General features: G+C 38.2%; 1 protein-coding gene and 1 long non-coding RNA gene across 3 annotated transcripts in view; one reads left to right on the forward strand and one right to left on the reverse strand.

Annotated features, from left to right (window-relative positions):
• Positions 1-4,314: 4,314 nt before the first annotated feature.
• Positions 4,315-8,934, reverse strand: KRT10 (keratin 10). 2 transcript variants are annotated; one of them, XM_019747739.3, is made up of 8 exons: positions 8,090-8,934; positions 7,176-7,258; positions 6,652-6,808; positions 6,398-6,559; positions 6,183-6,308; positions 5,642-5,859; positions 5,019-5,273; positions 4,315-4,677 (listed from the first exon to the last, which is right to left on the reverse strand). In XM_019747739.3, exons 1-8 carry the CDS (start codon positions 8,684-8,686, stop codon positions 4,671-4,673), a joined length of 1,605 nt encoding a protein of 534 aa, XP_019603298.1. In that variant the 5' UTR covers positions 8,687-8,934; the 3' UTR covers positions 4,315-4,670. The 2 variants fall into 2 exon arrangements, with proteins under 2 accessions (XP_019603298.1, XP_019603297.1); XM_019747738.3 differs by having other exon boundaries at positions 4,999-5,273; positions 8,090-8,916.
• LOC141568817 (uncharacterized) overlaps positions 5,194-22,641 on the forward strand; it is a 323,632-nt gene continuing 306,184 nt past the window's right edge. Inside the window, exons 1-2 of the long non-coding RNA XR_012492030.2 lie at positions 5,194-5,320; positions 21,234-21,272. This is a non-coding gene — a long non-coding RNA (uncharacterized LOC141568817). The remainder of the gene's footprint in view (positions 5,321-21,233; positions 21,273-22,641) is intronic.

Here is a 22,641-nt window from a genome sequence, read left to right on the forward strand (position 1 = left end):
CATTCCCACCAACAGGGTACAAGGCTTCCAATTTTTCCATATCCTTGCTAACACTTTCCATTATATATATATATATATATATATATATATATATATATATATATATATATTTTTTTTTTTTTTGAGTTTTTATAATTTAGTTGTAATTTTAATGTGTTTACGGAAGGATGCAGGCAATTTATCTACATTACCATCTTAGATCTCTTGGATCTCATTTTTTTTGTATCCTTTTCTGTCTGGCTTCTTTTTTTTTTTAATTAGTTTCAGGTGCACAGGACAAAGTAATACTTAGACGTTTATCATTTATATCCCTCACACTGTGTGAGCCCCCCGCCCCCCATCCACTATCTCTCTGACATCACACAGAGGCCATTTTATATTTTTTGATAGTAATTAGCTTAATGGGTGTGAGGTGGTATCTCATTGTAGTTTTGATTTGCATTTCCCGAATGGTTAGTGACTTTGAGCATCTTTTCATGTGCTCATTGTCAATACCACACTTGCTTTTATCTTTACAACAACTGTTGTTCAATCTATCAAGATGCATTTTAATGCCATTTTGTTTTCTAGTTTTCCCTTAAAATTTCCTACTTTATAAAACCTTACAAAAGCTCTCTCTATAGATCAAAACTTTTAATGAGGGGGTCATTAGCTTGGTCACAATTCAGGTAGCCTTTGAATCTATTTATTCAGATTTTCCAAGCATTTCTCCTAAGATAGCTTATTCTGAGTAGGAAAGGCTAATTAAAAGCGTAAGTAGGGCCGGCCGGTGACTCAGGCAGTTAGAGCTCCATGCTCCTAACTCCGAAGGCTGCCGGTTCGATTCCCACATGGGCCAGTGGGCTCTCAACCACAAGGTTGCCAGTTCAATTCCTCGACCCCCCGCAAGGGATGGTGGGCAGCGCCCCCTGCAACTAAGATTGAACACAGCACCTTGAGCTGAGCTGCCACTGAGCTCCTGGATGGTTCTGTTGGTTGGAGTGCATCCTCTCAACCACAAAGTTTGCCAGTTCGACTCCCGCAAGGGATGGTGGGCTGTGCCCCCTGCAACTAGAAAACGGCAACTGGACCTGGAGCTGAGCTGCGCCCTCCACAACTAAGACTGAAAAGACAACAACTTGAAGCTGAACGGCACCCTCCACAACTAAGATTGAAAGGACAACAACTTGACTTGGAAAAAAGGCCTGGAAGTACACACTGTTCTCCAATAAAGTCCTGTTCCCCTTCCCCAATGAAAAAAAAAAAAAAAAAGCTTAAGTATGTGAGTTTGTTTTTGCTAAAATCCTGAAGGACAAATTTTTCAGAACACTACCCAAATCCTTCCCCAAGGTCATATCCAATGTTTATACCAATTAACAAGAATTCCATTCTTTTCTAAGGGGTAGTAGGCTGGAAAGATCTCTTATTCAGTGTTGGGATGTGATGGTGTTGTTTTTATCTAAAGACACTGAGGATGAATGTGACAACTCAGAGTCCTTCCTCCTTTGGCATGGCTTTCTGTGGGACAACTTGGTTCAAGAAGTATCCTTCAAAAAAGATATATTCTTTATACCTGTTTTCAAGACTGGATCTCTTTTGTAGTAACTTGTCTCTCTTTGTCACACAGTGACACAGCTTGGATAGTTTGCACCATGATCAGGTGACCACAGCTATAGGTTTTAGGGATGGTCAACTATCTCAAAACTTTGGGGCAATCATCTGGTCCTTCTCATTAATTTTCACAAACCTTTCGCTCTGTATTATTGGAACTCAGTTTCACAGGATTAGATTAGTCATAATCCTTTGTGACACTTCCACTGTTTTTCCTGCTGTCTGGAATTTAGTTTTGCAGCCCTAGGACAGCAACCTGGCCTGTCCTCTCCCCCATTATCAGAGGATGTTACTGATCACCTACTCTAACAAGTTATTGTGATGTTCATATTCATCTTTGGGGAAACTTAGTTCTTTAACCAATAAGCACATTTCTTTGAAGATGAACAGAATACTATTCCTTTAGTATCTACTCAATGGTAGGCATTTTTCTAAGGGCTTTTTGTGGGGATTAACTCATTTTATCCCCACAAAAATCTCGTATGAGATAGTTATCTCTACTGTATAGAAGACAGACTCAGAAGGGTTAAAGTAACTCATCCAGAAGTTACATGATTTGTAAATGCTAGTGCCAGGATACGAAGTCCAGGAATCATGATGTTGAAATGCATGCTTTTAACTACAAATGAGCTCTTTCCCTAATTCCCACTCTCAAGATGCAATCTGGGTGGCAAATACTGTTTGGACCTTAATTAACCTCACTCAAGCTATTTCCCGTATAAAGCTGACTATAACAGTTATTTCTCCATGCCCAAGCAAAATATTAAGCCACCATGAACATCGAGGTCAGGGTGCAACGTTTTAAATCCTATAGCAGTGTAAGGCAAAATCTCTGGAGAAACAAGCTTTAGCTGTTTAGTAGGATTCCACATGAGTGCACAAAATTGCCCCTAGTGTCTTTGGACACTGTCCTGCTTAAATAGCAGGACTCAGTGACAAGTTTAGAATCTGAAGAATATGTACAAATTTTTTTTATTAATGGCTACATGATAAATCTATGTATTAGAAATAGTGACCTGTACAATTAACAATTTTTTACTGTAAATACTAAAGTTCTTGTTAAAATCGTTTGTTTAGACACAGTATTTATTAAACCACAGTTTCAGAGTCCAGTAAAAAAAAAAAGTAGTTCTTTTTGTCAGTTTTATTGAGATATACTGATATAAAGCATTGTACAAATTTAAGGTGTACAGTATGATTTGACACACATATGTTGCAAAAACGATTATAATAAGTTAACATCCATCAAGAAAGTAGTTCTTTGTCAGAGAGGATTTAATATAAATACTTGTTTAAGGAGATATTAGAAGATTGAAAAGGTAAGAAGACAGGACCACCATGATTGACCTTTCAGGAATGAAGGTTTGGCTCACCACCCAACCAGATAAAGAACTCTGACTAGCTGAGAACCTGGCTTACGAATGGGTAGAAGAGACAAAGCTTAATAACAAACAGAACTATCTATAAAACATTTATATTTGTATCAAATCAGTGTTACTGAATATGAAAACATTTATTTCTTCAGAATAAGGAGAATGGGCATCTCAGATTGTGGAACAATACTCTAGGTCCCAGAGACTTGGTTAACTTTGTTAGATAATATTTTAAAAGATAGTGTTTTTGAACAGCAGTCAGTATACACACAGTAGGTGCTCCAAGTGTCCTAACCCAGCAGGGTTTTACAATGTAGCATGATGAGACTTCAACAGTGAGACTTAGAAGACTGACCCACCAAAGGAATGGCTGGTACATATAAAAAAGGACATAGGAACTAAAGTGAAGAGTCTGAACTATGGTAATATTTGGTGCCAGGTAGTTCATGGAAATTTGACTACAGGGAAATCCATTCACATTGAAATCGAGCTTCAGTCACCAATTTGCGGTATAGACCATAGGGTTTACATAGCAGGAGTCCCAAGCAAATGGCCTGGGGACCAGGACTCAGGTCCTGGGGAAAACTGGAACTCCAATCAAGAAGGATATTGAGGAATGCTTCTTGGTGGATATGGGTAATCCAGGAACCCACCAGGGAACACAAGGTTGTCTTAGGGGCACAGAATAACTCCAGCCCTTACCTATCCCATATACCCGGCAGAGTACAAAGTAATGTCAGTCAGGTTCTCATTGGCTGAAGGTTGTGCTGGGGTTGACCCTACAAGTACCAGATCTTTAGTACTGCTCACTGGGCAGGGATGGCAAAGACAGAAACCTAGAGGTGTCCTTTTGGTCGAACTGGCATCACCATGTCTTGAAAGTACTTCCCCTATTCATTTGATAGACACCTAATAATTATGGGGGGTGATATGATTTTACTGGGCTAGGAAGTGTTGAAGATATCTCTTAAGCAGAAGTAATATAGTAATGGGAAGAAAATACGGACAGGTAAATGTAAGAAGTAATCAGAAAATGTGAAATTTCCAATTAACTTTATTTTGGGGGTCTTATTTGAGATATTTCAGAATTTCCAGACTTGCAATAATTTGAAGCTGGGAGTTTCCCACATATTGCATATCTTTAAGAAAGAGTAAGATTGGGGACTCATGGTTACTTGACATTGGTTCAACATACCCACAAGATTAAAAAATGTACTCGGAGAAATCATAATGACAATAATTCTATCTTCAGAATTTCTGGATAAATCAATCTTCAAATGCTATAGTTTACTAGTCTTTAAAGTTAAAAACATTATCTAATTTAAATAAAGACAATTCTGACCAAATTGGATAGTTTGCATCAGTTAGAAAGTTTATTGAAATTCATTAGTAAATGAGAATAGAAAGTTTTTCTTTTTTTGCCATTAACATATTGTGGTAAAGTGAAAAGAAATACAGAAATCACAAAACACCTTTTAGACACCTTATTGAAGGAGTGAACCTGTTTCCACAGACCATTAAGACTGACGTGCTTTCTTGGAGATTTTGTTTTTCATGCATCTGTATAAAATGGCCTGTACGCAGGGAGACTTTTTTCTTGATGTGGCTTAATAGTACTGTCGCTTGGTTTCTGATTCCACCATAGATGAAAGGACTCTACCATCAGGTGCCACCTCTTCAATAATTGTCTTGATCACTCTGGTTTTGTTAGTATCTGTATGTCAATCACAAAAAGAAAAAACAAATAGAATTTCGACTAAGCAATTTGTGGGGCCCCCACTCATTAGCAAGCAAAAATGTTAAAAGAAATATACACCAAATTAAAAAAAAATCAACTTTCTTACATTGCTTTAAAAAAAATCTGAGCAATGTTTAAGTGATAGCATTTTAGATCATGCCATTTTTCCCTTCAAGATTGGCATCAAGAGTATCGTTTGTTAAAAAATGCAAGTGGTAACCTTGTCTAAGATTTAAAATTTTTTAAACAGCTTCCAGAGCTTAAAAAGCAACAAAAGTTAAAACGAATTCTTATTACCCCAGGTAGTTTCGGCTGACCTTGGTCCCTTAGATGAGGACTCTCCAGCGGACCCGGAAGAGGACTTGTGGCCGCCGCCGCCACCGGAGCTTCCGCCGCCGTAGCCGCCGCCGCCGCCGCCGGAGCTTCCGCCGCCGTAGCCGCCGCCGCCGCCGCCGCTGGAACTTCCGCCGCCGTAGCCGCCGCCGCCGCCGCCGGAACTTCCGCCGCCGTAGCCGCCGGAACTTCCGCCGCCTCGCCCGCCGCCGCCGCCGCGGTAGGAGCCGCCGCCGGAACTATTGGGCGTAAACGTCACACAGTTAACTCTGTCAATTGCAAAACGGTGGGTCGCTTTCCAGATCATTGTTACTTTAGAAAATAAATCAAACGTGTGTCGGCGAACCCCTCCCCTGCCAAGTGTGTATTTTAAAATCCGTTCTTTAAAAACAGTTTTACATACACACAACCCTAAGCCTTATTCCCCCGATTTCCCAAATTCAGGGGAAATGGAGACTGGTTGCCTCCGCCTTTTTCTGTACCTGCCTCCTCCCTTCTCCCCCATGTGTCCCATTCTCCTGCATTTCCTTGGATTTGGAGAAAGCCTTGAGACTTGGAATGCTGAATAAAAGCAATTGGGATAATTTAAAAAAAATTGTATAGTTACCCTCCCTCTCCTTCTAGCAGGCTGCGGTAGGTTTGAATTTCATTCTCCAGTCGGATCTTGATATCCAGGAGTTGTTGGTACTCGGTGTTCTGGCACTCGGTTTCGCCTCGAATCTGTTGTAATTGTTCTTCCAGAGAGGAGATCTGGACCTGAATCTGGGAGAGCTGCACGCAGTAGCGACCTTCTGTTTCTGCCAAGGAGGCTTCCAGGGATTGTTTCTGAAAAGAGGAGAGAATATACTGTGGCTTAACAACACTGTGGTTCAACTGAGGACAGTGAAGCTCATTTGATAATTTAATAAGACATATAGAAGCATAAAGAAAATGAACAGAATTTGTGTTTTACATTTAATGGCAGCTTTTCAGTTTCAGTACTTTTAGATTAATGCCAATCATACTTTTTTTCCCCATCAACAAAGAGCTCCCATTTTATTTTTCTTTTTTCCCCCTACTCTCCATTTCTGTTGCGTTGCATATTCTTACATGAACACGAAAACTTCGTGTGATACAGTTGAAGTCATTTCACAAGAGAATTAACATACCAGGGCTATCTGGGACTGGAGTTCGATCTCCAGACCTTGAACAGTGCGTCTCAATTCAGTAATCTCACTCTTGTGGCTGGACATTTGTTCAATGTTACTATCAATTTCCGTATTCAGTTCCTTGCTCTAGAGTAGTAAAATAAAAAGGAAAAGATGAGAACATTTGAAAGGATAACAAACTTCCCTTGGCTTCACTATGAAGGACGGTGAATTACCTTTTCATTGAACCAGGCTTCAGCATCTTTGCGGTTCTGTTCAGCAAGTTGTTCATACTGGCTTCTCATGTTATTCAGAAGTTGGGTCAGATCAACACCTGGGGCAGCATTCATTTCCACATTCACATCACCAGTGGACACATTTTGAAGGTCTTTCATTTCCTGTTTGAGGAACAGAGAAGTTGAATGCCTGCACGGTGACCGCGATAAACCCTCTTTTGGCTGGGGGAAGTACATACAACTTTTTGCCTCACCTCTTCATGGTTCTTCTTCAGGTAGGCCAGCTCCTCAGTCAGGCTCTCGATCTGCATCTCCAGGTCGGCCTTGGCCAGGGTCAGCTCGTCCAGGACCCTGCGCAGGCCGTTGATGTCGGCATCCACGCTCTGGCGCAGGGCTACCTCATTCTCATACCTGAAAGAAGCATGATACAATTGCTGGCTATAACTTATACAAGGGAGGTGCACCTGGGCACAGGCTATTTAAAAAGCAAACATAGAGTTCATATCATGGCAAAATTGATCATATACTAATTCACAGAGGGATATTAGTGATTTAATGCAAAGAAGCATAGCAGTTCCTTTAAAATACATTTTCTTCTTTTAATATTGATTGCCCCAAAAGGTAATATGGAAATTGAAAATTTCCCTGACAATTCCAATACTGTAACCTTGAATGAATTCAGGAAAATGCACATGCTATTTTGGGCATTCCAGGTCATTGTTAAAAACAACTTGTGTATTTTTTGGTGACAGTATTGTATCCCATTCACGTGGCTTACTTCAGCCTGAAGTCATCAGCTGCCAGCCTGGCATTATCGATCTGAAGCAGGACATTGGCATTATCAGTTGTTAGATTAAGGATCTGGAGGAAAAAGCAAAGAAATCAGATACCGATACGGCTTTCACAGTGGCATAGGTGAACTGCATTTTCATGTCGTTCTCTTATAAAATCTTGAGGGAATTTTTTATTTTAAATGTGAAATAGTGCACACTTACCTTTATACATAAATTTGAGTCATTTGTTCTCTTGAAGATTCTATACTCTTCTATTTCTATGTCATCCCTTTCTGAAAACTAACTGGAATTATATAGCTGTGTTCCTGCATGTGCATCCCTTTCTTTTATATTGTGTGATTTCCATGTTTTTCAGCCAACTTTTGACTGACCCATACCTGTGTTTGGTTTAATTTGTTATAAATACATATTCTAAGTTAATACACTCCAAGCTGGCATACAATAGTTACAATTCACAAATCCCTAGAGTCAAGCCATATCCCATTTCCATAACGCGGAGTTCATGTTTCTTGCCATGTTGGTAATGAGTACTTGCTTTTTTTTTTTGGTCATCAATCTGAATAATATTTTGTTCTGACTCATTTAACAATTTTTTCAGTTTTTATATTTGTAAATGATCTAGTATATTTTCACTATGGACTCATTATACACTAATTAAAACCAAAAAAATTCTCAGTAATCCGCCATCCTATAAGACACACAACACACATGTTGGACGAAGATTGCAATGACCGTATCCTTACAAATACCTTTCATGAGACTGGATTGCTTTTGGAAGCAAGAAAGGAACATAGACAAACACAGTGAACAGGGACGTCATGGTTAAGTTAAGATTGATCTATCTGAATTACATGGATGAAAAACAGGCTTAAAGGTGGATGTTTAAAATGCCCCTTACCTGATTTTTAAGATCTTCGATGGTGTCGTAGTATTTGCTGTAGTCACGAGGGTCTCGCTGGCCTGATTTGTTATTCTTTTCATACCATTCTTTGATCTTGCCTTCTAGCTCATAGTTTGATTCTTCCAGAGCCCGAACTTTATCCAAGTAGGAAGCCAGGCGGTCGTTCAGATTCTGCATGGTTACTTTTTCATTTCCAGAGAGAAGGCCACCATCTCCTCCGAAGCCTCCCCCGCCGAAGCTGCCTCCGCCGTAGCCCCCACCGAAGCCGCCTCCGCCATAGCTGTTTGAGCCCCAGCCCCAACCTGAGCTACCTCCTCCGTAGCCCCCACCAAAACTGCCCCCACCAAAACTGCCCCCACCAAAACTGCCCCCACCAAAACCTCCTTGCCCTCCTCCATAGCCTCCTGAGGAGCCCCCAAAGCAGCCTCCTCCAGAGCTCCCACGGCTAAAAGAGCCACCACTGAACCCGCCGCCCCCTGAGCTAAATCCTCCCCCTTGGGAGCCTCTGCTGCTCGAAATTCTGTGGGATGACCCTTTTCCTCCTCCACTGCGGGAGGAAGAGTATTGCTTGCTCGAGCTGTATTTAACAGACATGGTGATGCTCTTTAGCCCTGGGAGCGCCTGCTGCTACCAAGGACAGTGGCAAGCCTTTATATACTGAGAAGGTGTGTCCCACATGTGCTCGAGTCTGCTTACTTGCATGGTTTCTTTCTGCCAACTTAGCATCTTTGGCTCCTGGTTGCATAAATTATGTTCCGTAATAATCAATCCCAATATGTATGGGTTTCAATTTCCTTTACGATTAAACAGGAGGTTTGCTGTGTTGAAATTAAAAATGGGTGTAGTTCTGATGAGCATACGTTTCATTGTGCCTTTTCACCTTTTGAAGAACATTGAGCAACTATTAAAATCCAGTTTGATGTCAGCACTCATGTAGGTTGCACAGAAGGTTTGCAAAATTTGGAAAAAGAATTTTAGCTACAAAATTATGGTTAAAATAAAATTTTTCAAATTCATGTTTTAAATAGTTTTGATTAATTGGAACAACAAATAGCATAAAATCTGCCAGAATCATGCTATACGACAGATCTTGTTGAAAAGTGTAAGCAAGAAAACACAACACATATGCTAAACAAAGGGTCATCTCTCAGAATTTCGAGCAGCGAAGGCTCCCTCGGTGGAGGATTTAGCTTAGAGGGTGGGTTCAGTGGTGGCTCTTAGCCATGGGCGCTCTGGTGAAGGCTGCTTCGTGGGCTCATTAGGTGTTCAAAAGTTGCCACATATAAAATGTTAAAGCTATAAAAGCACAGTTTAGGAAGTGTGTGTGTGTGTGTGTGTGTGTTCGTTCATTCATATACATTTTCCAATTATACCATGCTATTTGTGCTGCTGTACTTTTATAATCTCTGAAATAAGCTCCTGAGATAGGGATGGTGGTTATTATCTAGTTTACAAAAGAAGTCAAAGCTGAGAAAAGTTATGATTTTGCCTAAAGATATATAATAGGTGGTTGAACTGAGATTAAAATCGTCATCTTTTGATGCCTGGTTTTGGCTCTTTCCTACTGTGTGTGTGTGTGTGTGTGTGTGTGGGTGTGTTTCTCTATTCAAAACCAAACCAAAACAAAATGACCTTGGAAGCATGACAATATTGAAAGGGTAGACTATTTGGCACATACTCTTCTATTACTAATTGCTTTTACAAATGAAATTTATAGCTGCACTTTCCAGTTTGTGAGAACTCTAGAAATAGTGTAGAAATAGTTTCTGCAGGGAGAAGGAGTGTGGTTGGGAGCAGAGTGAAGAGCTGATTGTCAGAGTGGAGGTTACTGCCCAACACACTGCAGCTCCTCCAACTTGTCAGCACCTGCAAGTGGGGCAGTAGTTAGAGAAAAGTGAAACCGAGCCCTGGGAATTGATCACTGGTGATAACATGTAGTAAAGGAAGGTTATGATAAATCAGGATAAAAAAAAAGATTCCAGTCAGTTCCAAAAGGATGTTGAAGCCTTGATACTAATGAAAATAACTTGAAAGGAAAACATTTTCAATTAGAGAGTTTTTGAAAGATTTTACCTGTAATTATCACAAATTTTGGATCTTGATCTTACCAGTTTTGCTTTAGTATTAGCCTTTAATTTTTTTCCCCTGGTGGGAAAATATAAACATCTCAGTCTATTTTCAATTAGTAAATAGGTGATATGAAGAGATCTGTTACAATCATATTAAATCAAAGAATATGTGAAACGAAACCGTTGCATAAAAACATATGGGAACAAATACATGTATAGAGAGTATCTGATACAGACTGTAACATTTAATTTAAGCCATATTTAATGTTATTATCAAAGATTACTTATTGTACACTCTACAAATTGGTTCATCTTTATTTGTACTTTCATTTGTTGAAATCAGCCTTTGGCGTGAGTGAAATTGTAATAATTCTACAGCTAAACTGGATGAAAATGTACGATTGTCCTAGTCTTGGCACCATTTACCCTTGATTGGCATAATCTATTGTAACTATAATATCATTGTTCTCAATTTTCATTGTGTTTCTATGCAGGGCACATTGATAGGAAGATGAATGAGATTCAGTTTCTGCCCTTAAGAATCTTAACAGTTGTTATCACAATGTGGTGGAGGAGACCTAACACTTAAGCACAGGGTAAATGGTAAATGAAGTGGGAGGGCGGGGGGTGGGGAGGAGTTAACATTTCCTGAACTTCTACTCTGTTCTAGATCATTTACTCTCCTGAACTCCTCCCCCAAATTCTCTATGACAGGTATTTTTTTACCTCATCTTATAGCTGAAAAAAAACCCCGAAGCTTTAGAAAGCTTTAGGAACTTGTCCAGAGTAACACAGCTAGTTTATGCTAGAGCCTGGTTTTGAATCAGGCACTGCCATCGTAAGTGTGATGAGTGAGGAGTCTTGTTGGAATGGGGTCACAGACAAAGTTTCATGGTACAGGAGGAATGCAAGTTGAGTCTTGTGAAGGATGAGTAGGATTTTTTTCACGTGTGCAGGAGCAGAGAGAGGACTCTTCTGTGAAGTGAAAATGCCAACAGGTGGAGACTAAATGGACTGGTTTGGCTGGAACAAATGACCCATATTAATTTCTCTTAACAGATTTTATCAAGGACCTGCAAAATCCATAGGGATACATAGGCAACTAAGATACAAGTCCTGCCCCCAAGGACTTTACAATCTACTTGGAGAGGCAAACAAACATACCCATGAATCAGAGATTATGTACTAGGGTAATCTGGGCTATTTGAGGTGTGGACAGCATGTTGAGAGAGTGCAGAGAGGCGTTCTAACAGTCTGGTGTGTGTGTGTGTGTGTGTGTGTGTGTGTGTGTGTGTGTGTGTGTGTGACAATGAAAGAAGAGTTTGGAGAAGATGAGGGTGGTTTAAGATGTGAATTTGAAGTACTAATACCAGGATATTCTTGTAAAAGTAACTTCCAGCAGTTAGTCATAAATAGGATTACAGTTCAGGAGAGAGATTAGAGGGCAGCCCTCAGGATAGTTAGGATCCCTAAGGGAAGGGATTTAGAAAGAAATGAGCAGAAAGTCTAAGCCTGAGCTTTTGGGGACAGTCACGTTAGGGTCTGGGAAGAGCTAGAGAATAACACCGAGAAGGAGGGCACTTAGGACTTGGGAAACAGGGAAGAAGGATCATGGAAGCCCAGGGAGGAAAGAACCCAGATACGGTGGAGTGGGCTCCAGAGAGACTGGTGAAGGAGAAAGGAGATTGAAGAAAGACTGTTGGTTTGCAATTAGGAACCTTTGGCATCTTTCCAGAGGGTAGGTTTAGTGGAGTTGTGGTGGGGCAATCCACAATGTATACCCAATGTTGGAATTGATGACTTTGCTTATTGTATTTTATTTTCCTGTATTCAGTTTATCAATTTCTTCTTTAATTGCTTCTGGATTTTGGGTCAAGGCTAGGATGGGTATAGGTGCTATTCTCATGGGGTTAATTTGGCTGGGACTCTTGAAGCATGTTATCATCTTGACTTGCCTCACTGTTGGGATGTGGATCTTCCCTATTACGAGGAAATTATTTTGCTTCAAGTAAAATTCTGTTTTGAAGGTTCTAGTTGAAAATTCTATTTGTAAGTTTCTTTCTCTGATTGAGTAATTGAGATATAATGAATAATTTAGGTAGTTGCAAAAAGATGAATCTGGTAATGCAGGTTATATCTCATGATGACAAGGTTGATGAGCTAAATGTTTAACATTTTTTATTTATCACATAAAATTTTAGCATTAGACATTTTTTGCCTGAATGTTCTGTAATGGCAAATTGCTGAATGTGCCTTTGTGATTACCACCCATGGAGTGAAAGCCAACTGGAAAGTTGTACAACTGTTTGAAAGATTTGCTACCCTCCTCCCAGATAGATGAGTAATTAGAACAACCAAGATAAGGCCCATACCTTCTCATTGGCAAATTTCTAAGATTCGAGTCTCTAAAATCTGAAGATACTCCCATATTACACAATTTTTCTAAAACTTCTTGGGACTTCACTGTGATGGAAGCCACATGAAGGCTTTTCAGTGTAGTGTAGCAGGTGGTTAAGTGCGGGGGCTCTGGAGTCAGCTCGTGTTACAATCCAGGCCCCATCACTTCCTGTGTGGCTTTGTCTCATCTCTAAAGTAGGAATAATAATTTTGCCTACCCTATAGAGTGGTCGTGGGAGATAAATGAGTTAGTAAATATACAGCATTTAGAATAGTCCCTGGAATACATAGAATAAAGGCTTAATAAATGTTTTCTGTTATTGTTATTACTATTACTGTGATCTCTGTTTCTCAGAGCCTAACCCACTGTCTCACCCACAGTGGGCAGCAAAATATGAATGAATGAAAGGATAAGGTTAGATGTTGGAAAATGGCTAGTGAGGAGGAGAATGGCCAGAGAGGAGAGTAGGGCAGGGGAGTGGTGTTTGATTGATAACTTTGTGATAAACCAGCCGTCTCTTTTTCTCTGAATGATACCTGGTTTCGTTTTTAATTTCATTCTTTTCTTTATCTCTTATATTTACCAATTTTGTCACCATTTCTTTTGTCATATCTGATGCCTTTGCTTCTCTTTGTCTCGTCCCACTGCAACTACCCTAATCCAGGCTTTCACCACTTCTCTCATGGATTGCATCACCCGCTTCCCAAGGGTTTTCTTGGCTCTGTGCGGTGTCACTTGAGATCTATTCTGTTCACTGATGCAAGACGAATGTTCTTGACAAAGTGTCATTGTCACTTCATCAACATACTCAAGCACCTACAATGGATTTCTCTTGTGGGTGGATTAAATCTTTTCAATAACTTTGCCCTATTCCATCTTTCCAACCTGTGTTCCCTGCGGTGAGTAAGGGTGTTGGAGTGGAAACAGCAATGTGTTCTCCACATAAAGTAATTATGTGACCTGGGGCAAGACACTCAGCCTTTCTGTGTCTCACTTTACTACCCTATAAAGTATGGATAATAATAATAATAGTAAATATTAAAATATGTGTAATAGTAATAATGATAATAATAATAATACACAATCCAATGAAAACATGTGTTAGCATTGCCTTTAAAAAACCCTAAATAAGCAAGCCTCTCTTAAATCTTGGCGGAGACACTGTGCCTTATCCTATTTTAAGGCCTTTGTTGCTCCTGGTTTGGAACGTCCTTCTTCTACTTTGTTGCTTATTCAAATCATTCTACCTCAACTCCAAGCTCTGGCTTAAATGAGGTTTCTCACCATTAGTCTGGTCATGGCTGTCTCGTCTTTTCATTTCCTGTGTCCAAGCTAGTATTTTAGAATACACGATTGATTGTTATTCCCAATGCAATAAGATGTTGAAGTTCCTTTAGAGAAGGGAGGGTACCTTACACTCTTGCTGTAGTTGGTAGGTACTTAACTGTTCTCTGAATGTTTTCATATCACCTCAGTGCCTTTTCCCACTTTCTTTTCTTTGCCTTTATTTTGTTCCCTAAATTCTTCTGTGTTTTGGCAGTGGTGTTAGTTCAAAATTTAAATAAAGGCTAATTGAAGACAGTTTAATTTTGTTTTAAAGCAAATTGTACCATGTACTTTTTAGATATGAGAATGTTGTGTAAGAATGATAAGAAATCAAGATTCTGCATAGGTTATTTAAGATATATTAAAATACATAAAGATTTATACCTTAAAATAGATATTATATATAAAAATATATGAAATATATATATATTACATATATAATACTATATATATATTTATTTATTTATGTATATATATTCAGAAAACATTTTGGCCCTCAGTTTTTCCTCTTCATTAAAGATCTCTTTTTTGGTCTTGTCTTTTATTGAGAATGATCTTGATACTAGTAAACTGCTAAAATATATACGTACTTCTAAAATTGCAATTTTTTAATGGGAGAATTGACTTTTAGTTGGTTTTCTGGTTAGCTAGCCCATTAGTATGGTGTAATTTAAGGATTAACTATAACACAACTTAGCTCTTAAGTTTCATTAGCATATGATTGTTTTTTTCTTTTCATTGAGTTAACTTCATTTTGTGAAAGACAGTTGCTCACCATGAATTACCTGCCTTCGGAGGAGCATTTACTCATACAGAAGAGAAAATAGAAACACAATATGCCTTCTGGACTTTCATAAAAAGTAGTAAAGCTGAAAATACCAAACCAACCAACCAACCAACTACCTTCTATAGACTCCAAGATATTGAAACTGGACATTATCAAAAATTCAGTGGCTTTTCCCCCTTCCCCCCCATTCATAAATCCAAGAAAATTGGTTTAGGTCCAGTTGTGGTTGTCTATCGAAATTGATCAAATCAAAGATGGCTGGTAATGAGAGAAAATAACATTATTACCAGGTCTTGTTAATTTTTATTTAGGGAGTCTGGGCAGATCTAAAAAGAAGAGAGAAAATTTTGGATTAGAAATGGTACACACAGAGGTTAAAGAATATAATGAAAGCAGTAATCCCCCACTCTAGTGATTTTAAGTGAATATATGTAATGTGCTTAACTTTAAAAGCAAAAAATCTTATGGGGTTAATCAATTAATTCTATTGTTTAGAGATTTAAAAAAAACACTTTAAAAAAATCAAACAATTTGTCAGTTTCATAACAAATTGAGAATAGCTCTTTGTCAGAATCACCTCTTTTTGCCGGATAGAAGGGGGGTGAAGAGGGTGGGATGAGAATGGTTAAGGAATAGATTTAAATAAGTATTTAAATGTAATACCATAGCAACAGAGAAAATTTACCAAAACCATTCTGTGGATTCCCTCCACAAGACTGAAGATTGATAACACGCAAAGAACTTCTAATTTCTTGGAGTAAACCTATTAGATAAATACGCAAGTAACATTTTCAAAGCAATCCTCATATAATTAGTTCATAGCGCTTATTGTGACTTTTCTATGTACCAGGCCTGTGCTATGCACTTAAATCCTGAAAGCAACTGTATGAGGTAACTTTTATTTTAACTAAACAATTAAGTAGCTTGTCCCAAATTATTCAATACAGGGGCTCAGCTGGGATTTGAACACAGATCTATTTATCTTCAGAGCTTTTGCTTTAATACAATGAGAAACTCTTAAAACTCTCCTGAAGTGACCTGGAATTATATTTTCCAGTCTTGTGACTTAGAAAATTAACAAGAACATAAAAAGATTTTATTTTCTTTCTCAGATTGGACTAGTATTCCTTATTATCATTACATTTGTGACAAACGAAAAAAACAGACTAATGAAAAGAAAAAGAATTAATGAGGCAAGAACTCTTGCTCTTGAAGAGGTCAGACTTTTAGGTCTTATCTGTACCCAGGCTAGACTCTGCCCTAACCCTTCATCCCTCCTGCTTGGGTTTCTGGAGATTACTAACTCTTTCACAGGGCTGTCCTCAGCTCCAGACCAGTCATTAAAATGAGAGCAATTAACTACCATGCATAATTGCAATGCTAATCCTTTTAAAATGCTGGCTTTTCCAAGCTAACACCCATTATGGAGATTAACTGCTTTTTATCAGCTTTTTATGCTTGAACACATGGTGTATCTCTTAATTGATTCAATAGTGAACTATGACATGAAAGGGTTCTGGTGCTTGGGATTTTCCAATTTCCATAATTGAAAAGCTATCAAACTTTGGTGTCTCAAAAATATTTTCCATATTGATCATTTTGGTTAAAATGTAGAGCTAAGGTTAGAATTTTCCAGTCCTAAAGCTAAAAATGAATGTTTATTTACAGAATCTTGAGATGTATGTTTTCTTTTTCTTGACATCTAGAATATAAATGCTACAATCTAAATATAATCTAGTAGAAATGCTTTTTTTTAACCAATTATCCAAGAATAAGGCCCCCACAGATTATACTGAGATAACTGTTGTAACAATTCATCACACAGATAGCCATCAAGTTGCTCTAACTTTAAGAATATTAAGAATAATAACTGCCAGATACTGTGTGAAGGGCTTTATGTACATTTTTTTCTCATGCAATTTACTTAACACACTACAAGGCAGATACTATTGTTAGGCTGTTTTTACAAAGGGGGAAACTGAAGCTTAGAGTGGTTACTCCTATATCTGCTCAGGATAATACAGCTAATAAATTAGTAGCTGAGCCAGGACTGAAACCAGGTTCGTCTTCTCTAGATCCCACACTCTTAACCATTACCTTTCACTGCCAAACATTTAATTAAACTTTGCTTTGTGATTTCAGAGACTGTCCCAGAAATTACAGTGGTGAGGATGGAACCTTTTTATTATGGCAGGCTTGTTTTAGGATAAGCTTACATTTCCTGCTTATAAATGAACTTAACTCTATTTTGCTGTGTATAGTGCACATCCATGTTTTTGGCCCAAACTTGCAGGGGAAAAAAAGTCATTCATTTTAATTGTTTAATTCAAATTTTTACTTGTTTACATTTAGGTACTTGTTTTTTGGTATTATAAAGGAATTTTAGCATTTAGGGTTTTTTTTTTTTTTTTAGGATTTTATTGGGGAAGGGGAACAGGACTTTATTGGGGAACAGTGTGTACTTCCGGGGCTTTTCTTTTTTCTTCCCCAAGTAGTTGTCCTTTCAGTCTTAGTTGTGGAGGGTGCAGCTCAGCTCCAGATCCAGTTGTCATGTTTAGTTGCAGGGGGCGCAGCCCACCATCCCTTGCAGGACTCCAGGAGTCCAACCGGCAGCCTTGTGGTTGAGAGCCCACTGGCCCATGTGGGAATCAAACCAGCAGCCTGTGACGTTAGGAACACGGAACTCCAACCGCCTGAGCCACCGGGCCAGCCCAGCATTTAGTTTTTAACTTATTACGGTACAAGAAATTTTATGTACAGGTAACAAAATTAAGATATTTGCACATCATAGAAGGCCAAGACCTCTTCGTTGTTGCAAGTTCATCGTAAGTTCAACAAAACTATCATATTCCAGGGTATTATCTTGCATATAGATATTGTTATTGATTTCTAGAGTTACACGTTTAACTCCTAAGCATAAATAAAAGAATTAAAAACATTTATATAGATATGGAATTAGTACTACTCGTGTATAATGAGCATACTTATTTTTCCCTTACAAATTTGGGCAAAAAAAGTGTGCAGTATACATGGCAAAATATGGTAAATGGGATTTTTAAGGTAAGCGGATTTGAAGAACGTTCCTTTTTTGTTTAGCTGGTTTTAAAATGTTATCTTCTTCAAAGGTGTTCTGCAAATACTTTCTGATGTGGATATATTTTGAGGGTAATGGATTGGACTAGGTTAGAGGTGGGTCAGTCACACCAGTAAATTATTTTATGGCAAGTGCTATTTGGCTTGGTATTCTAAGTTTAAGTAAGTATACACAATCTAAGAAGTGAGTATTTAATAAAAGAGCCAGTGTTTTAGTGGATTATTTATTTTCTCATTTATGCAGACTTCCCGGTCATTCGTTTATGGTATTCTTCCATCTCATTCACTAGTCGCCTGAGTTGTTGCTGTTCAGTATCCCGGCTCTCTACTTGAGACCTGCTTTGTTGGGCATCCAGATTGCTGATAATTTCTTTCATTTGTGAAACTTTAGGTTTCTGTCAAACTAGATTCAAAGCATTGCTTCTGAAGGGATGGAAAGTAAAAGTGAACAAATGAGTCATTAAAAATGGCAATGTAGAAAAATGGAACAGAATGACATAATCTAAACTACCAGATAGAACTTAATTTGTCATTTAAAAAAATTCTAAGTTTATTATTGGCATGTGTCTTTCTCTCTTATTCCAATTTACAGTCCGTCCATTGTTTAACCTGAAAAAGAGTTGCTTTTGATTTTAACAGTGCAGACATTATTCTCTGGAGACGCAAAACTGCTTTAAAAATCTGGGATCAGTGATGTAACTGTCATAGGTGGATAATCATTTGGACTTTGAAAACAATACATTGCAACATGCTTAGCAGAGATCATTGGGCCTGAAGCTTTAATTCCAGTGTCTGGAGACTTTCCTGCAACTCAGCCATCTTTCTCCTGTTGGTACTAGTCAGCAGAAGCCAATACTTGCCTATTCAGTTCTTTACTCTGAAGTATTAGAGTGACACATAAACACTTTCTACCAGCTTTCATGAGCTCTGCTTAATATTGGGTAATTTTTTTTGGTGGTGATAGGTTTACCTTTTCATTAAATCAGGTCTCAGACTTTGTGTGGCTTTGTTTTGCCAAGGTCCCAGATAGCCCCTCATCTGGTTCAGCGGGGCAGTCAGGTCCATTCCCAGGCCATCTGCTTTCTACATTAACTTCAGTATGAGGTACCTTATTGTCGCCCTGCATTTCCTGATCTAAAATAAAGTAATTGAAAATGCTGCAGGTTACTTGGTTGTTGCATCTGGAATATGATAATTTAAAAAGATTTAAAAAGCTAAAACCGGAAATACAGATTTCAGAAATCATTTTTAATGTTTTAAAAAATTTCTAGGTTACAAACTAGTGTTACTAGATTTAACAAATAAAAACACAGGATGACTAATTAAATTTGAATTTCAGATAAGCAATTAATACTTTTTTAGTATGTCCCATGCAATATTTGGGATATATTTGTACTTAAACTGTTTATCTGAAATTTCAATTTAACTGAGTGTCATATTTTATCTGGAAAATCTATTATAAAAATATATAGGACCAATAAAATATAATTTTTTTGTATTTTACAAAATATTTTAATATAAGTGATTCATTCGATTTTTACTGTCACCCTGAGAGGTAAGCTTTGCTGGGAGGTGGAGAAAGGGGTGTTGTTATTCTTTAATTAGCAAAATATTGAGACTCAGAGTAGCGACTCATCAAAGCATGAACCTGAATCCAAGGCTTTTGACTCAGTCCAGCACTCGTTCTTAAAATTTCGAGACATTTGCAAAGTATGAAAAAGCACCAAGAATTAAGATTCAAAAAGATGCAAATAATAATGTCAGAAATGCTATATCCCTACCACCCAGCATTCACGACCCTTACATTTCTTACTTGCTTCCGGTTGAGTGTCCTTTCCAGCACAGTGTATTACGATGCAGCTCTTAGCAAATTAGCAGACCCTCTCTCAATACCCGGGCCCGTGGGCCATTACTGAGATCAGAAGACTAGGCAGAGGGAGAGAGGTGTGAAAAACCTAATGGACATGTTGACTTTATAATCTACATTATTTTACCTGTATTTTAAGAAACAAGTATTTCATTATGACATCTACTACTACCATAGCTTCACAAATGCTGACTACTGAAACTTTTGATTAACATTTCATGCAATTCCTAACTCTTCATGATTCTTTTAGAAATAAATCAACTCCTTCACAAAGCTTTCCATCTGCAATGCTAGGTCAGTCTTGTTCAGCATCAACTCATCCAAGACTTCTGAGGCCAATGCTATCAACCTTAGCTCTCTGCTAAAGGCCAACTCCACTGTGGTATCTGAACTAAGCCCAGTTAACAGAACAAATACCACTCAGATAGTAGTGGGACTCTCCTCATCCAGTGTAATAAAACGTCCCACAGCGTGGACTGTAAAGACCTGGGTTCGAATTGCACTGCTTCTACTTTCAACTGTCAACTTGGGCAAATTTCTTCCCTAAACCTTAGTTTTCTGAGCATTAAAATGGGAATATTGTGAGGATTAAATGAGTTAATATGTGCAGAAGTGCTTAGCACAGTACCCAGCACCTCATCAATGTTCAGTAAATGGTCTGTATAGTAGTATTATTAAAGTTATAAAAGAATGAAAAATCTATCCTCTGCTCTTTGACCAGGAAAGGAACCAAATTCTTTTGTTTTCAAGAACAGTGCTGGAGACCTGCAATTCTAAAAAAGGAGTCACTGACCTATGATTTAAGAGTCATTTGCCATATGTCAAAGAGTTGGGAGTTTTCAGATAGCTAGCCTATGACTGCTATTTATTATAATTTAAGTGTTTTAAAAGAGATTGTTATATGTTGGACTGTTTAGTAATATGGAAGAATGATATTGTAAATTTTGTGGTAATTGCTTGTTAAATTTAATTAATGTGAAAGGGGAAAATATTTTCTTGACAATCAATCCTTTACATGTTTTGTGACTTAGCTTGAAGTCATCTTGGAACTGTTGATCTAAAGCAGAGTGTTGACGTGTTTCAAAATAACGTTTGTGTTAACCTTTGGGAGAGGAAAAGAGCTGTATCATTTAACAAAATATGTTAGGTGCTCTTAGGTCCAGATTGTATACTATATAGAGTCCAATAATTATAAGTGTATGCAATCATAACTATATTTGTATAAACTAAATAAACAGGAAATTCAAATCTTTTTGTGATTGCTATGGAACTCTTCAGCTAAATGATTTTCTTTTAGAATCTCTGAAATAAGAAAAATAAGTTAAATGCTCCTCTTTCAAATGAATGTCAAGCCATTTTACGTTAATTTTTTATGCACATTAAATATTTTCCTTTTCTGATTAATTTATGTAATATAATGTATGTTGGTCAGGAAAACAAGTGTTTTCTTTTTTCTTTTTTTTGGTGTGTTTTCTATGTAAGATGACTTACTAGAGTTTTAAGGTCATTGGTAATAGTGTAATATTTGTATAGTCTAGAGGTTGACTGTCAGTGTTTCCTTTTCCAAAATTCTCATGCCATCTTTTTATTTTGAATTCAAGGTCGGCGTTGGCTTTCTCCAGGCGATGCATCTTGTCAAGGTAGGATGCTATGCAGTTATTTCAATTCTGCATGTTTGTTCTCTCATTACTTGAAAGAGGGCCACCATCATCAGAGCCATCAGCATTTACAAGGCTACCCTTTGCTCCAGCGCTCATGCTACTCTACCCTGTGCCAGCACTCAACCCAACCCAACACCATAACCTCTACCGGAAGGCCCCTATACTCTCCTACGATACCATAGCTTCCCCCTGAGGCCTTCACAGACCCACAGCCACTCCTAGCACGGCTGTGCTACCAAAACCCAGAGGAACAAGCCATTGTGCACAAGTGGTAACAGACATCTAAGGTCCAAAGCATAGTCTCAAAGTCAGTGTGCTATGGAGACCATTACAGAGCTTTAGATATGCGAGTATGTACCACTGTAACATTACGTCATCTTTAATGAGCAGTTTTTATTAAAAAAAGTATAAATATATTTTGGTCAACTTAATTGAGTGATTGATGAGCCACATAAGCTCAAGTGATACCTGCTGGTTATCTATGATAGAAAACTATGTGTGAGCAAGGAAAAACAGACTAGACCAGTTTTTATTTATGACTTTGTCTTTTGAACCATGAAGAATGATCATTTTTTGAAACACTGGGTCTGTGTGGAGTAGTGTGTACACTTTGGAGTTAAACAGATGTGTGTGAGTCCTGGCTTCATGTTTTCCAGTTTGGATAAAAGTTACTTACCTTCTCTGAGTCTCAGTTTTCTCATCTGTAGAACTTCCAAAAGATGTTGGGAAAATGACTGAGAAACACGTCATAGTACCTGGCACATAGTAGGCACTCACTAAATGCTCAGTTTCTCCTTTTCCCTCTTCTCCCATCTATCGCCCCACTTTAGTCTATAGTGATCTCTAAAACTCACAACCCTAGATTTTTGGCAGTTGTCATGCATGCCTCTTGGTCAGAGTTCCTCCTAAGCTCAACATCTGAGCATGCATTGATTCTCGATATCCATGCGTATTTCAAACAGGACAGAGATGCCTTTGGACAAAATCGTGGAATTGTTAAAGTTTCTCATTGGCATCTCTGCTCTCTTCACCCTTACTTTTCTAGGGTTGAAATCTCTCTCTGCTCTTCATCTGAAGCCGTGGGCTTTCTTGTGTTTCAGCTCCTTTTTTTCTGTCCAAGGAAACAACGCAATATTGTTTACTTACACTAATAGAAATACAGCCCTATTCACTGTGTGTTGTTCCAGGCACTCAAACATTTGTATTTTGAACTTTTTCTTCAGTTGTGAAATGAGAGATTGTTCCTTGTGATAGGAATTTGACTTCTTGGTGAGGAGAAGAAACATTAGTTTGGGCAGAAGCCTGTTGAAATCACAGTTGCCCACTTAAAAGGGCAGCCTTAAACTAA

The sequence above is a fragment of the Rhinolophus sinicus genome, chromosome 12 (assembly GCF_057876585.1).
Source record: "Rhinolophus sinicus isolate RSI-liver-muscle chromosome 12, RSI-T2T, whole genome shotgun sequence".
In the NCBI taxonomy this organism is placed as follows: domain Eukaryota; kingdom Metazoa; phylum Chordata; class Mammalia; order Chiroptera; family Rhinolophidae; genus Rhinolophus; species Rhinolophus sinicus.

Excerpts from the sequence above, each read along its gene's own strand:
- KRT10 (XM_019747738.3), bottom strand. The coding sequence starts at position 8,686 with ATGTCTGTTAAATACAGCTCGAGCAAGCAATACTCTTCCTCCCGCAGT. Across the intron at positions 7,259-8,089 it reads TCGAAGATCTTAAAAATCAG|ATCCTTAATCTAACAACTGA; the intron begins GTAAGGGGCATT and ends TTTTTCCTCCAG. Across the intron at positions 5,860-6,182 it reads TCCAGTCCCAGATAGCCCTG|AAACAATCCCTGGAAGCCTC; the intron begins GTATGTTAATTC and ends TCCTCTTTTCAG.